The 15,989-nt window shown below is 37.3% G+C and overlaps 1 protein-coding gene across 9 annotated transcripts in view; it reads right to left on the reverse strand.

The window, feature by feature from the left end:
- Window positions 1-15,282, reverse strand: part of Epha5 (EPH receptor A5) — a 278,614-nt gene extending 263,332 nt beyond the window's left edge. For all 9 annotated transcript variants that reach the window (XM_050150286.1, XM_050150285.1, XM_050150284.1 and 6 more), the window contains exon 1: window positions 15,096-15,282. In XM_050150286.1, the coding sequence (XP_050006243.1) occupies window positions 15,096-15,282 (187 nt within the window). The remainder of the gene's footprint in view (window positions 1-15,095) is intronic.
- Between the last annotated feature and the right edge of the window lie 707 nt (window positions 15,283-15,989).

Here is a 15,989-nt window from a genome sequence, read left to right on the forward strand (position 1 = left end):
AACTTATGACTGAAGCCAATTCAAGATACATTAAATATTATTTGAAAAGATAATAGGAAATATTAATCATATACTTTGAGTATCAATCTGGAAATCAAAGTGTATAATTATTGAATATAGCCTTTGCTGTATTAGAATATTTATTTTTCTTGTACTATTTCTTTTACATATATAGTGATGTTACACAATAATCTATTCCATTGTTAACCTTTAAGTGTTTTCACACTGTCTCATACTTAATAAGTAATAAAAATCATTTATCCTGAGCAGTAATCATGTTTCTCCTCATACCCCAATCTCTCACTATAATTTAGATAAAAATTGTCTTGCAATAATATATTCATTTATATTAAATATATATTAAGGCTTAGTCGTAACCTACCGGAAGTGGTGGAAATAAGTGACAGAAATGAATGGAAGACATTATGGTCATCAGAGTTTGTTCATAAAGAGAGGATTTACAATGGATTATTTGAATTTAGAATCATCATGGAAATTTACTTCTAATAATTTCTGTGCCTGTATTTGAAGAAATGTGTAACTTCAGGTGGAATGTCAGTGACATCATGCAAGGGACTGGGGCAATAGACTGCATATAAAGGAAAAAATGATCTGCATCCCTGCATTCACCTCTCTGCTTTTTGCCTGTGGACACTTATCTGAGAAACGATCACACAGGTCAGCCACCATGCTTCTGTCATGATGGAGTGTCCCCATAAAGTGTGAGTCAAAATAATCATTTCCTTGCTTACGTAATTCTTCCCTGGATTTTGGTCCTAGCAACAACAGAAGTAACTAATATAGTAGGATTCCAGTCCCTTTTTGCTATGATATAGTTTGTCTTGTTCCACTCTTATTCATCAATCATGACGTGCCACTTCACCACAGCACCAAACTGATAGAGCCAATCAATCATGATCAAAACCTCCAAAGTGATGAGTCAAACCAAAATGTTCTTATAAAAAGTTCTTATAAAAGTAGATCATCCCTCGGTATTTGCTCTAATGATTCAAATCTAATACAGACTTTTCACATTAGAATGAACGGCAAGATTTTGAAAATCTGAGTTCCTTGGGTCCTTCTAAAGCACTAGGATGAGAATGAGACCTAGAGGAGAGAAGACCACATTCTAGAAAGCACACCCCTACACATCTATCCTGATATGTCTGTATTGAACTAATCTTGGACAGCTTAAGGCCTAGGCTATGCCTTAGTGCAGTGAGACGAACACTCCTCTCACAGAGTTGAATTATGGTGGCAATATAAAACTTCAGCGGGTCTCTAAAACAGCAATCGATCTTGCTATGTATGTCATTGCAGATTAGCAAAATTCTAATCCACACATCCCATTTTGAGTACATCTCTTTTATGTAAAGTTATTCTAAAGCATAAAATAATTACTGATATCCTGACATTATCAATGTTCTCAGATTGGCTCAGATAAGACCTCTGGGTAGAAAATGTTGTTTCAAAGTAGTCTATACCACAGATTGCAGTTTAGTTTTCTTGACATATTTAAGATGGTACTTTATCACACTGCCTTCTGTACAGCCCTCCCTTTCCATATTAGCACTCTTACTTGAAAAAAAGAACCCACAAACCTCAAAGAAGAAATCTTAGATACCCATTTGGGAAAAGAAAAGGAGATGCAAAAATGACATCCATGAAATCTATAACTAGATGTAATAGCTATATGTGTTGGGTTTGCAGTGAATCATTTTCAGTGAAAATTTCTGGACCTAATCAAAGAAGGGGAGGTAGGAAAAGAAGGAGTAGTAAGAGGAAAGGGGAAGGAAGGGGAGGAAGAAGAAAAGATGCAGGGGAGAGGTGAGGAAGAAATAAGAAGAAGAGAAAGAAGAGGAAGATAATTATATGTGCATGATAAAGAATTATACCTTTGAAAAACATTGATAAAATTAAATCCTTTTCTTTACACAATACAGAAGTTCCTATCAAAACAAAATCACTTCCACATATTTTGAAACTAAAAATAGTTACTTGTGTTGTCCTTCTCTATTCCAAACTAAAATACTGTTTCCATCATCATCTTTTGAATTCATGGGTCAATTTTCTAGTGAACTGACAGATTTTCAGTGAGGAAATGAGAGCTGTAATCAAATATCAAAACTTAAATTTTCTGTGAAAGTCCCTCAGTATCAATGGCAGTCATAAATTTTCAATACAAATTTTCCACGTTCTTTCACATATATATTCATAATATTCCAGAGGGTATTGATGTTTTCCGAGACACATGCTCTTTCTAGAGTATGATTTCTTCCTTGAGAATTATTAGCATAAGTAAAACACAAATCATAATAATAGTAACATTTAGAGGAATGCAATCTCTGGCTAAATTGGTATAGTTAAGAGCTTCAGCAATTACATGCAGACACTTTGTCAATTTAAGTGCTCTGTGACCAACTACAAACTATTGAATTATACCAAGATCAACTTCCCTCCATATTAAAATTATCAGAATCATTGGGGTAGTTTGAGAATTATAGTTTTCATAGTCATCCAATGAGTCTTCATAGCAATATTTTCATATTTTCACCCTACCTGTGAAGTGACTCAGTTCAAAATAACTTAGTGAAAAGAACCATATCTGATATTTTATGCAGTTGTTACTAATTGAGAGCAAAATAAAAGGCTATTGTCTCTGGGGGGGATTGTTAATTAAACAAACTAGCCATAAATGACCAAAACTGTACTTGAAAAGTTAATTATTTCCCAAGCAAACTTATGCTTCAGTACTAATCTATGCACACAATAGTTGATGCACTTCTTACTGACATTTTCTCTTAAACATTAAGAATTCCCATGACACTATGAATCTACAGCGCTTCATGAAGTATGTAGCAGTGAATGTAATTTAGGAAATGGAGTAAATGAAAGAGTAATTCTTTCCATCCCCCCAAATTACAAACAGATGTTTTGCATTAATTGCTTCTCTAGATGTAAGGTTAAGTCATACTTTAAATAGAAAAGAACGTTTTTATTGTGGGTCAATAAAAGTAACCATAAGAAAGTGACAAAAATAAAACAAAATTCAATTCAGCCACAAAGTGCTAATCACAATAAACATACAGTATTTCATATATATATATATATATATATATATATATATCACTAGATATTTAATATTTGTTATACATTTTGTTAATTTCAAGTAAATTATTTTGATAGCATATATGTTGGTATTAGTTTACTGTGGTGGGTGACATCTCAGTTTACTACAGGCCTTATAATGTTCAGTTGGTAACATTTCAATTTACTACAGGCCTTATAAACCAAATTCTAACTTCTGTTAATTATGGATTTAGGAAAAAAGTTACATTGGCTCCATCAAGTATAGACTACCACAGTGAAAGAGTGGCTATTAAAAATAGCAGCTTTAAGCCACTTAAAGATTTGGTTCATAGTATTCATTAATCAAGCCTGGATTTATAGAGTACTTCCCAGATGTTCCAAATGGAAAATTAGGTTTTGGATCTGACTCCCAATGGGCTTCCAGACAGATATGCTTTCCCCACAGTGGTGCTCAAATAAATGCAAGAACCAAGACATCCTACTGTCAGTTTTGTTGGAATTAAATTGTTTTTTGTTGGAAAATTATATGACCTTCTGTTTTTACTGAAATCCAACTTTAGAGAACCATTTCCCTGATTAACTTTTGCTTTCATGGGATTTCTATTCTGAATAAAGATCAGAAAGGCATAAACAAGTGAAAATAGAATTACATGTGACAGACAGGTCACGTGAGGAAAGAAAATGGGAACTCAAGCTTGGGGGATGTCTGTACAGACCTAGAATAAAAATCTAGCAATATGTGAGAGGAAGGGTTGACTGTGTTCAAAATCCCAGGGCACTGAATGAAGATAAGGCGCCTCACTCTTCTTCCGTAGCTCGGTGATGGTGAACTGGCAAGAGGTATGATTCTGAAGCACACACAATTAAGGTTTGATTTTTAACCTAAGTGTGCTGAAGGGAATTGAAAAGCTTTACCCAGGAAGTAGATAAGGGCTCTTTGAGCTACTGAACTACAGTCAAGTCTTTTTCTTCTAGTATTTCTATTTTCAACAAATAAAACAGTCCTCACTACCTAATGCCCTGCTTCATGCCAAGTTGCCATCCCACAGTTCTTGAAGATGTAATATTTAATACTGCCATACTGTAAGTCAGAAAATTTACAAAACACTTTAAAGATATGAACTAAATCTATACAACCATAAAGTGAATGAAAATGGGAACTCACGCTCGGGGAAAGCTGTCTGTACAGACCTAGGATAAAAATCTAGCAATGCGTGGGTGGAGGGGTTGACTGTGTTTAAAACCCAGGGCACTGAAAGTAATAATAATACCACTTTACAGGCTAGAAAAGAGATGCAGAGAAGTTGTGTGGATTGCCCAAGGTGCACGGCTCTAGAAAGCTGAACGATGTCTAGAGTCTGCATCCTTACACCTTCATGGCACATCTGTAAATTTGGTACTACTTTGAGGAACAAAAAGTGTTAGTTTTTGAAAATTTCTAGCATTTTAAATAAATTCTTTCTTATATCAGATCCTTTTGTAATAGTAATGAATTCCCCTAATGTATCCTACCTATAAGGGTATTTTAGTGAGAATCATAGGAACAATACTTTTATAATATAAACAACTTTCAAAAAAATAAAAAAAGAAAAAACAAAAAAAATAGACAACTTTCAAAATTATTACAAAACATCCTACCCAAATTTAAAAATAGTGATAATTGGTTTTTAGTAGAGACAAGAGTTGCCTAAATTTTCCATTGAATCTTTAGGTGATATTTCTTATTATGAGGTATACTGCATGAAAAGTAGAATTTGTTATATGTTGAACAAAATTTCAAATGTCCTTTGTATTCCTAGTAAAGCAACAGAAACTGTTCTTCCGCAGATAGTACTGTTTAGAACCTAGCCTGGGCTTAGGATGGCGGATGAAATCTGCCATCTAAAATTCTAGAGAGAAATTAAGAAGGCAAAGAACAAAAATGTTCAGTTAAAAAAAGAAGATACAGGAAGAGAGCTCACTGCATGCTAATGGACACTGACTATGAAGAAAGCATTGTGTTAATCTAAAATATGTAACCATTAATTAAGTATTCCTGGAAAACGCGATTATCAGTAATAGTGAGTATGGGAAGGAAAATCTCCAGAATTCCATCTACCTTCATCCTAAGTACTTTGACTCTACTTGCCATTGTCTTTGAAATAATACTCTACGAGGAAGACTAAACGTAAGAATGACTTTGGTTACTGGATGGCAAAATAGTCTATTGCACCAAAAGTTGAGAACAGTGCCAGATTACCTGAGTAAAAGAGGTGAGTGAACTCCCACCCAGCTTGATACCCCACTTTCTGCATGAAGGCTGTACCACTTTCACATGAATAAACTGAGGCAAGCTATTTAACTATACATACTACCTCATTTTCTTTAAAATAAAATGGTGATAATGGAGATTTCCTTGATTCATTTAGAAGAAAATAAACACATGTAAATCACAACAATGACCCATGGTCTTAAAGCAACAGTAAATGATAGCTTTAATCCTGACTAAAGCATGGGCATTGATGAGTATGCAATTTCTCTTCTACAAGTAAATCTAAATGATATGTTCCAAACAGTCTCATGTTTTGTTACGGTCTCCTGTGTGCAAAAGAACAGCCTTCTAGTAATTACATTAAAAACTTTCTGGAAATATAAAAACCTACTCATATTTCCAAGAAATATGGTTAATATGCATGTCATTGTAGAGAAAAGTGTTCTGGGAAAAGGGAAATTGAAAACTGTATTTAAATCTGAAATCAGGGGTGTCAGATCTTTATCAAGAAACATTAAGCATAGTTCCCTCCTATCAATTTTCAAGACTGGGAGGGCAGTAAATTTAATGATCATCTCTCAAAATATAAAGTTGCTATTTATATTTTTATATTTTACAATGCATGCTTACAATGCATAGCAAACTAGAACATATATAAAGTTATTCAAAACAATAGCATTTGATGGCAAAACACTGAAAATTGACTCATATATCTCTTGATGTATTTTGTGGATGATAAAATGTGGATGTGTAAAATAAAACGCAATAATGCAGTCTATGATACCTGTACTTATATATTTTCTTTATCTCCTAGGCAAACTCCCAAATTTGTCACTAGACAAAGAAACCCACACATATGGTTCATTTTTATTTTGTAGATGTGTATGGTATATTTTCTGAATTCCTTTATTAGATTTCTTTCCTAGTACAAGATCTTTTTCATCTTTTATTTCAAGAGTTATGATGACCCGTGACTGAGAAATTACTTCTCAAATACCCCATATCTCATGTTGTGTGAAAAAAGGAGAACTGACATTTGTTGTTTAGCTATATAACTGTAGCAACTTTACTCAGTGGTAGAGGTACTTTATTTTCTCCTCAAACCGATTCTGTGAATAGCCCCTACCATTTCCATTTTTATTGCGTAGATACTGAACGGGCTATTTTATTATGTCTCATAGCACATGGCAGAACTTCAGTGTCTTTGTCTTTAAACTCCTCATTCTTATCTATGGTAGAAGAGGTGCCGTAGTTGGGAAACTGATAGCAACTAGGCACAGAGCTCAGTGGCAATGACTATATCTATACAGATGGGGCATTATCAATGATTGCCAAGATCCACATTTCTGCCAAATCAGAAAAAAGAATAATCTTTATATTTATTTTTATGAAAGTCCCATTAAACAATACTTACTTTTATCCTGACTCAATCCAGCAAACAGCTAGGTGACCCGCGGAGAGCATTTACTCGGCTCCTCTCTAAGACTTTCTGTGCTCTTTCATGTTTTTTTTTATTTTTTCTGCAAAGCTCCTCCAATTAAGAAAGTGTTTCATTCCATTTTCCCCTACTGCAATTCTGTGAAATGTGGATATATTTCTATTATGGAGAAAATATTCTGAACTAAACTACCACAAAATAAAATGAATTATCAAAGAACATAATAAGTGAAGGAGATTAGCACCAACAAATTTGATTTCAAAATCCAAAGATGTTTTCCCTCATATTCCTGTCAGTTCCTAACACTTAAATCTCTGCTTACTTGGTTTCAAGAACTTCAATCAAACCCAATGACTCACACCCGCAGTCCTTTGTTTGTTTGTTTTTCAATACAGGGTTTCTCTATGCAACATCTCTGGCTGTCCAGGAACTCACTCTGAAGACCAGGGTGGCTTCAAAATCACAGAGATGTACCTGCCTCTGCCTCCAATGTGCTGGAATTAAAGATGTGGGCCACCACCACCCGACCCCACATCTGCAGTTTTAAAAGAGTTATTTAGATTTGTTTCTGTTGTTTCTCCCCTGATTTCTCACAAGGTAAATAAAGAATGTGGTGGTTGAAAACTAGATATTGTTGAAGTCCTTCAAACAGAACAGTTCTTCAGTGTTCTCTCCTGCAGAAGGATGGCTGTGGAGTCCTCCGTGCTGAGTTATTTCTATATTGTCTTCCCTGAAGCCCTTCTACGAAAGTAGTTTGCAGTGTTATCATGTGTATCATTGAGAAGCCTTTGCCACCTCTGTAGCCTTTACAGAAGGGAAAGGCTCTGGAGGAAATCTAAACTTGGCTCACATGGCAAGTTTCTGTTGGGCACTGTAGGGGCTGAACTGGTGCCAACTGAATTTACCTGCTGAGTTAGTGTTTCCACAGAAAAGACATTAGCACATCCTGACATTGTCCTGCTAAGGCAAAGGGAGTTACCTTTTAAGAAAGGCGAAACTGACAGAGATGTCTTAAACATTTCTTTTTCTGTTCTATGAATTAAGTAAACAGCATATGATTGAGTTAGTTGCAATCTATTACTTAGGTAGAGGATTCTTCTACATTTTAATTAAGAGAAATGTCTTGTCTTCTTAATATGCATTTTAAAATTGTGAGACCTTTAGGGGAAACTGAGCACAGCAGGCCTGCGTTCTGACCCTCTTTTCTGTGCTGTCTTCCTCGATGAGAGGAGGGACAAGGCAAAGAAAATTGAGAGATGCTAATAAGCATGAAAATACTATGAGGAAAAAAAGGCAGCACCCACCTATGAGTGGAAGAACAGACTGTATTTTCTCCAAATCATCCAATACTTAGCCTGAAACATGTTTCCCAGTAGGAACATTTTCTCACAAAGCATATGCAAAATATTTCAACCTTCAGGTTTTGGCTCTTTGAGGATTCTTGGTTTTCAAAATCTTTTACAGAGAGCTATGGCCCATTTTATTTAAACTGAAGACAAACGTAACTGATGAAGGAGATGACCTGGGCAATAATCGAGCCAGGGAAAAATAAATAGAATGATCACAAACACTTAATGCCATTTACTTAATCCGCTGTGTCTTAGGCCACAAGTGCTTGGCATGAAATGAAACAACTTATTTCATAAAGAAATAGAACTGTAAAACTTTAAATATATGAAGTACTGGGAACTGAAGAGTCTCTTTTTTTTTCCAGCACATTGTTGTGTCTTCAGAACCATGGCGAAACAAAAATAAAACCAAACTCTGTGTGCAAGTATGAATGACATGTTCTTTTAAAAGGTTTATAAAGAGCCCAATGCTTTTATTTTTGAGTTTTTATTGTATCATATTTAATTGTCCCCACTCTTCCTTTCAGCCTTGCTACAACCTTTCCATGATTCCTAGCACATTCACTGACATCCTACCAAAGTTATTATTCAATCTTAAGTGAATGCATAAAGGTAAAAACCATGAATAGTCACTGAGAACTACAGAAGGAAGAAGGCATGACCTAGATATGACCCCATTCAACAAAGGGTTGTATGTTCTCCCATTGTATAAGAAATAATTCAAATGATATTAATAAAGTCGCTCCTAAGGTGATAAGAGACTAAAGGTTGTGCACCCTATAGGAAAAGAAGAGCTACAGGAAAGTTTAATTACGCTCAGAACCTGCTAGGTTTTATTTAAATGGAACACAGCTAATTAGTACTCTAAAGGCAAAATACACACACACGGGTTTTCAGAAGATTTTCAGGGAATGTGTCAGGCCTGATTCTTTATGGTTTCCGAAAACCACTAAAGAACAAAACCATTTCAAAAGTCAAAACTAAGATGATATCAGTTAACAAATGTCACCATCCAAGATCATAAATATCTTTTGCAAACTTATAGTATGGGTCCAACTACATTAAAGCTTTATTACTGTAAAACCTGGCATCCTCATTAAGGAAGTCAGATAAAAAATTTGAGCTTTGAGAAAAATAAAAAAAAAATACTATAGTAATTACTAGACATTTGGCTATATATAGTTCATTTTGTTACATATATTAAGTAATATCTATTTTTATTTTTTATTTACTTTTGCACTTGCAGAGGCAGTTAATATCAGGTAACAATTTAGATCAAAGTTAAATAAGTTAAATAGAAATTTAAAACTGTGTACCACAAAATTAATAAAAGTACTATATGTAAAACATTCAATTTTATATTTTCTTTTATATTATCCTAATTATGTCCATGTCGCTGCTTAATGTGGTAAGAACAATGAGTTTAAAATAATTCCTTGTCTATATAAAACTTCTTGATGCCGTTTATGATCTAATTCAGTTTACTTATTGCACAACACCATTTATGGCATCAGTGATCTCTCTATTAATATCTATTAAACTCATGAATGTGTTATCAAATATGAAGTAAGTGGATATACTTTTAAAAGTCTTATACTGCCATTCATTCTGTCTTGTCCAAAACTATAACATATAGTAATATTCTTGTTTTAATAGTCTTATATATTAATATTAGAAATACTAACATAGAAAACAAAGAGACATTTTCTTATGTCCTTTGAAATCTTTGATAGTGAAACAAGATATCTAAAAAAAATGATCATTTATATATTGCATTAAACATTTTCAGTGAAACCTTCAGGCAAGATTATCATAGTGATTGAATGTTAGGTTTCTAAAAGCACTAAAGTGATACAGTTCTTTCAAGTAGTTTCTTTCAGTAGTAACGCTATGTAATGCTTTAAAATTTGTTACTGACTGCATCAGGAAATATCCTTTTATTTATGTTTCCCATGTGTATTATGTCTCACTGAATAAGGACATTTTCTTGCTTATTTTAAGTGTAAACATTATTAAACTGTATCCAAAAATCATGAACCACTTCAATCTGTCTTCAGTAAATCTCTAGAGCTCTTTTGAAACCTACCTTTAAATACACTGTGGGTGTGCGTGTGTGTTCATTTACTCTTGAGGCTCAAATAGAACACACAATATTTTACTAGCAAACAATTTTCAAATTACTTGTATGCAAGGATATTAATTTTCACAAGCAACTTCTTATGCATTTATCTGGTCAAACATGATAGCATGTGTCTCTCTTTCCCTATTGACGTATATCACTGTATGTATAGAACAGCAAAAAACACTCTCAGTTTCTAAGTTCTCCATTTCTACGTTTCACTTTCATGCTTCTTTATATTCATGCTCCTTATGGTAAAAATAGAAATAATGCACTTTAGTAATTAATAAATAATTTTATATTCATACTTCAATTAATTCTGATACTTTATAAAATTTTTGTGAGGGTATTTATTATAAGATTTCCAATATCATCATAATATTCAGCTAAGTAAATACATCAAACTAAAACTCAACTTGTTTACAAGTAGACTACATCTGCTAATTTAAATTAAAAGGATGGCTTTTAAAAGAAGTTTGAAGCACTTTTTTAGACTTAATTTTGACCCCGGAAATAAAAAGTTGCTAGGGTCAGTTAGTACAATCATGGACCCTCATGTTCTGTACTTACAGGAAACTGTAATATGGTTTTCTCAGTTGAAAAAGAAATTAGTTACCCGTTGCAGCAAATGTCTTAAGAAGCACACCAACAAACGATAGATAACACAATGATAAAGTCAACAGCCAATATACTAGCTGGGAATAACAGAGCCCTGCTAGTTTTCTGTCCGTGACATTACTGAATCAAATGCTTTGGGAATGTCTCTCTACAAATAGCTAAGTCATTTAGGGTTGATATTTTCTGTGCAGTTGCCATGTACTCTAAATGCTCACAATTCATAACTTATTGTGAGTACTTAAATATGGTAAATAGTGCATTTCTAAATATCAAAATCTGTGCACTAGTGTTCGTTGATAAGAGTTTGTGCATAGCCTTTACAACGATCTGGTGTGTACCCAATCAGAAAGAAACTAACCAACCAATCAGAAAAACAAATAACAGAACTGCAAATCTTCTTCTATCTATGCTAAAAATATGGTATGTAGGTTGAAATTTTAAGAGCGTTACTATACCGAAAGTCTGGGAATTGCTATACTTCCCCCCTCCCGGTTTTACGTAATGAAATGAAATCATCTTACCTGTCACCCTGATACCAAGGAAGAGCTTAAAATGTCAAGATTCCCACCCCAAACCTTCATGGTTTATTAAGCAAAAAGCTAAAACTCTCCATGGTCCCTTCTGGTTCCAACAACCTATGATTCAAAGGGATGTAATGGCTCTCTTTTCTTGTTCAGTAGTGTCCTGGTGAGGGAACAATTTTACTGTCCTTTTCTGTGGGGTCCTGCCGGTTAATCTAAAAGGAAATGAATTACAGCAGGAAGACAGGGCTACAAAATGAAGCCATTTAGTTTTACAAGTCTATTGTGTCCTTACATATGTTTTATGGGCCTGGTTCTATTATAAGTTAAAAAAAAATCCTAAAACAAACTTCACTTTCAGTCTCTTTCCAGTGAAAGTATTTACTGTTTTATGGTTGTCTTTCAAGTTTTTTTTTTTTTTTTTTATGCCAATTTCCCCTCTTCTGTGTTTCTTTCCCAAGAACCTTCTAGCCCACTTTCTCAAACACACAAAACATTGAGAGACAAGGAACTGGACTTTTCAAATCCAAACTGCTGACAACTGTCAGCACTTTACTGAGGCATTACTGACTGTGGCTTCAATGAAATAAGCTTGATTCACTGAGGGTGAATCATTTTCAACGCAGAGCTGTTCAGCAGTAATTGGCCAAGAATCCCTGCTGTGAAAAGCACTTGTCAAATAATGCTTGTTTACAAATATATCTCCAGACAGCAAAAAGTGGCAGTTATTGAATAAGTTCAGGGCCACCTCCAAAAAAATCAGAATTGTTGGTACAGACCCTTTTCTTATTAAATTTCCTAAGAGTATTCACTTGTTGATGCACTTTCTAATACTGTCTTCCTAGGTCAGTCTGAAAAAAAAAGTCTTCTGCTAAAATGTTTGAAATTATTTTCATTTTTAGTAGATTTGTCTTTCTTAATGCAGATTGTTTCTTTCAAGTATGGTTTGGTGAATAAATATTGATTGTATAATTGGTTTAGAATGCAGTTACCTATGAAAGATGAAGATAAAAATAACTGGACTAGCAAGCATAAATGATAATTCACATTTATTTCTTCTTGTCTCATATTTTATCACATAATCGTGTAATATATATTCTATATGTATAACATGCACACACCCATATTTGACCGAAGAATCACTAAACATCTCTGTAAGCTGTAGACAGTCAATTTTATTAATCAATTTATTAATAAATTTATGTCATACCAAACAAATATTTCTGCACTTGATCTTCCAAAGCTCTTCTAGAAAAAAAATAAAAAAAAAAACAAGTTGAAGTTGTATTTTATCTTATCCATTAAATGAATAATGGAGAGTGGTGCTAGAGTCTTTTTATTATGTCACCGCTCCACGTCTAGGAGCAGTGGTAAAGAAAACGTAAAGCTGAAAAGAATCCAGATTTCACAAAACAGGCGGGTCTCGGGTGGTATTAAAGATAGTATCCTGTCGGGTAGCAAAGGAATGAGTTGGACACACAACCTCAAATAGTACTAAAATGAAATTTTTAGTTATGCATCACAATATATTCCCCAAACAGCAGGCACACTTGCTTTTAGGTGTCTTCAGAGCACCAGGGGAAAAAGAGAGCTTGCTGTTTTTAGACCCTCCAAACCTCATAGGCATGCAACCACGTCAGCTGTGTGCTCTACTGGCCTAGCAGGGAAGGACGGTGCAACCTGTGGGTGTATAAGCTCATGCTAGCTGGGTTCCAGCCCACGAGATGCAAGTTTTGCTTATGGCACCTTCGGAGACTTGCGCTATTTCCGCACTTCCTTCCGCTTGCATCCATCTCCCTTAGTCTTGACCCTTGTTCACACTGTGTGTCACACTCCTTGAGAATTTATTTCTCCAGTTCCCTTATAAAGACTTCCTGGAGTCCACTTCCTTTCCCCATCACACTCATGGCAAGGGAGTCGTAGATCCCTGGTTGGAATTACTATGTAGAGGAAAAAATGACTGATACTACCCTTGAATCATTTTGCAGTTCAGTCAGGATGGTCCTTTGGTTGGAATAAAACAGTTAAAAGCTCCTCCTTCCTCCTCCCTCCTCTTTTCTCCTCCTCCCTGCTCCTCCCTCCCCTAAAGCCCCCCTTTCTTGCATTAGCCCTTTTACAGCCTTTAGACTTCTAATCTAATGGTCTTAGCGTAAGACATTAATAAAAGATCCAAGTCTAAAAACAAACAAACAAAAAAATACATCACTTTATAAAAACTTTACAAAGGAAAAAAAAAGCAACTTGTTTGGCTTAAAGCGTGTCTTATTACTGACAGATATCGACAGATACACATATTCCTCTAAACAGATGTTGAATAATAAACATAGTGAGAGAGTCAGTGGGGTGGGGTGTGAGTCTCCATCTGCCCTGCTTTCACAGGGCTCCCTGGGAACTGGCAACTCTGGGGGTTACTAGCTCAGCGTCTTCTACAGCAGACTGAATCCATGCTAGTCACGAGGGCATACACCACTCTGCTGCTGCCGCTTCATCTTTTCGGGTCCAGCATCTCCCATCCCCAAGTGCAAGGGTTTATTTAAGGTTTTAAACGTCAGGCGTCTCATCCACAGCCCAAAGCTAAACCCCAGGCTTCTAGACAAGAGGACAGGGGTTTGACGTTTCCACTGTGGAGAGGACCTCTCCTCTCCGTGTGACAAGGATCTGGTCTGAGATGCTGACTGTCTTACCCCTTGCTCCACCCTCCCCCTTGTGAAGGCTTAGACCCTTCAGCTGAGACCAGAGAGAGACATGAAGTGTGAACGAGGAGCAGCGGATCCTAGAGTGACTGAGAGGACCCCAGGCAAAGCCCTAAAATGGAGCAAGACTGTTATCTGGCAGGCTGAGACCAGCTCTAGTGAAAGAACAGCAGCACAGGTGGTGTTCCTGACTCCAGATTTACTCTTGCAGAGGAAGGCAAACAGTCCGGAGCAAAGAACTGCGGATAGGAGGGTTGGGTACTTTATTCAGGACCTGGTGCCTTCTGGCTAGGACAGATCTCCTCTCAGGAAGCCTTAGTGGGTTCTGTGAACAACTTCCAAGCATCCACAATGCCTGTCTCCTCTAACACCACCCTACCTTCCCGCCTTCCTCTCCCTTTGCTGTGGGGTGTTAGGGACCCCCCCCCCAATAGAAGGGCACCCATCAGTTTCTGCCCTTCATTTTCCCCTCTTTTTAAAAATTAAAGCTCTTGCTACTCAGGCCGGAATAGTAGTTAATGGTGCCCTAAATGATAGATAGCTCCCGGGGCAGGCACTTTCTCCAAAATAAAAGCACCAATCACCCTAACATCGTCTTCAAACACCAACATTAAATAATGGCTCTAAAACCCCCACTGATCCTAAGAGCCTTGTTGTCGCTTTTCTCAATAAGCCGGATGTGTCACTTCTCTAGGTTGCCAGGACCCAACCGCGCCCAACCTCCCAGCTCAGGTCTCAGACCTCTTTCCGTCAGGCTTTCTACTTCCCAGCCCCCAACCAGCCTCAGTCCACGGGCAGGTTCCTATCCTGGTAAGCACTCTGCAGATATGTCAAACAATGCAACCAAAGATACCCGAGAGATCCGGAAACGCCAGCAAAAGCGGACAAACATTACTGGAGAGGAAGAGCGAGGTTTGGTCTAGGTAGCAGCGCCTGGAGCGCTACGACCGGCTGACACAAGCTCCACCTCACCCATCCATCCCAGGGCGCCGCGGTCCCCACCTCCATTACCCTACCTTCATTGCTGGGGCTGGCCAGAAGGGTCCGGAGCGCCGCACACAAGAGGAGGCACGTCCAGAGGGGACCCTTAAGAGGTGCAGAATAGCAGCCTGCCAGAGAGACAGGGATGCGGGGGATGTCGTCGCCGCCACCTCTGCCCTGGGTCCGTCGGCGTCCCGCACCGCGGGGCCCGGAGCCCCGCATCTTCTACTACCCTCTTTCCTCCTCTATATCCCGCGTGTCTCAGTCTAAGGTTCAGGCTTGGTGGGAGAAAAGAGAGAGACGCGGGACTCCTCCTCCTGGTGGGGTCCTGTGTCTTCTGGCGCTCGACCCCTCCAAATGCGGGAATCAAGGATCCAGGGAGACCACCGAAGTTTGCTTCTAGCTCCAGTCGCCCTCCCTTTCAGTTGAATGAGATAAATTAGGAGTTCTGATGACTAGTATAGTCCTGGGTGGTCAGAATCAAGGGTCTGCAGAGGGTCCCGAGTTCCGTTCCTTTGCCTCGTAAGACTTTTCTTTTTTTCTTGTTCTTTCTTTTAAAATTGTGATTTTTTTTTTAAGTGCCACCAGGGTTGGAGTGGTGGTCAAGGTTCCCTTTCAGTCTTCAGTACTGAAACGGGCGAGATTAAAAAAGACGACTCATCTTAAATCAAAATGATGCTTTCCATATAAAGGAGCGGGGGAAATGCAAGCAGGGGTGCCTACGGATAAACGGGAGAATAGTGGAGCTAGCGTGGTGTGGCAAACAGCGAGGAGAGTGGAGCAAAGGCAGCGATCTAGCGACTGGAGAGGCCGGCAGAGGGAAGTCCAAACGTTGAGGGTTGAGCGCTTGCCGGGGGCGGTGCGGCGAGCAGAGCAGGCTGGAGCGCGGACCCGGGAGCGGAGCTGAGCCCGGCGGCTCGAGCCGCTGA

Source organism: Alexandromys fortis, unplaced genomic scaffold, assembly GCF_014885135.2.
Source record: "Alexandromys fortis isolate MF-2015 unplaced genomic scaffold, M_Fortis_MF-2015_v1.1 scaffold_0, whole genome shotgun sequence".
In the NCBI taxonomy this organism is placed as follows: Eukaryota; Metazoa; Chordata; class Mammalia; order Rodentia; family Cricetidae; genus Alexandromys; species Alexandromys fortis.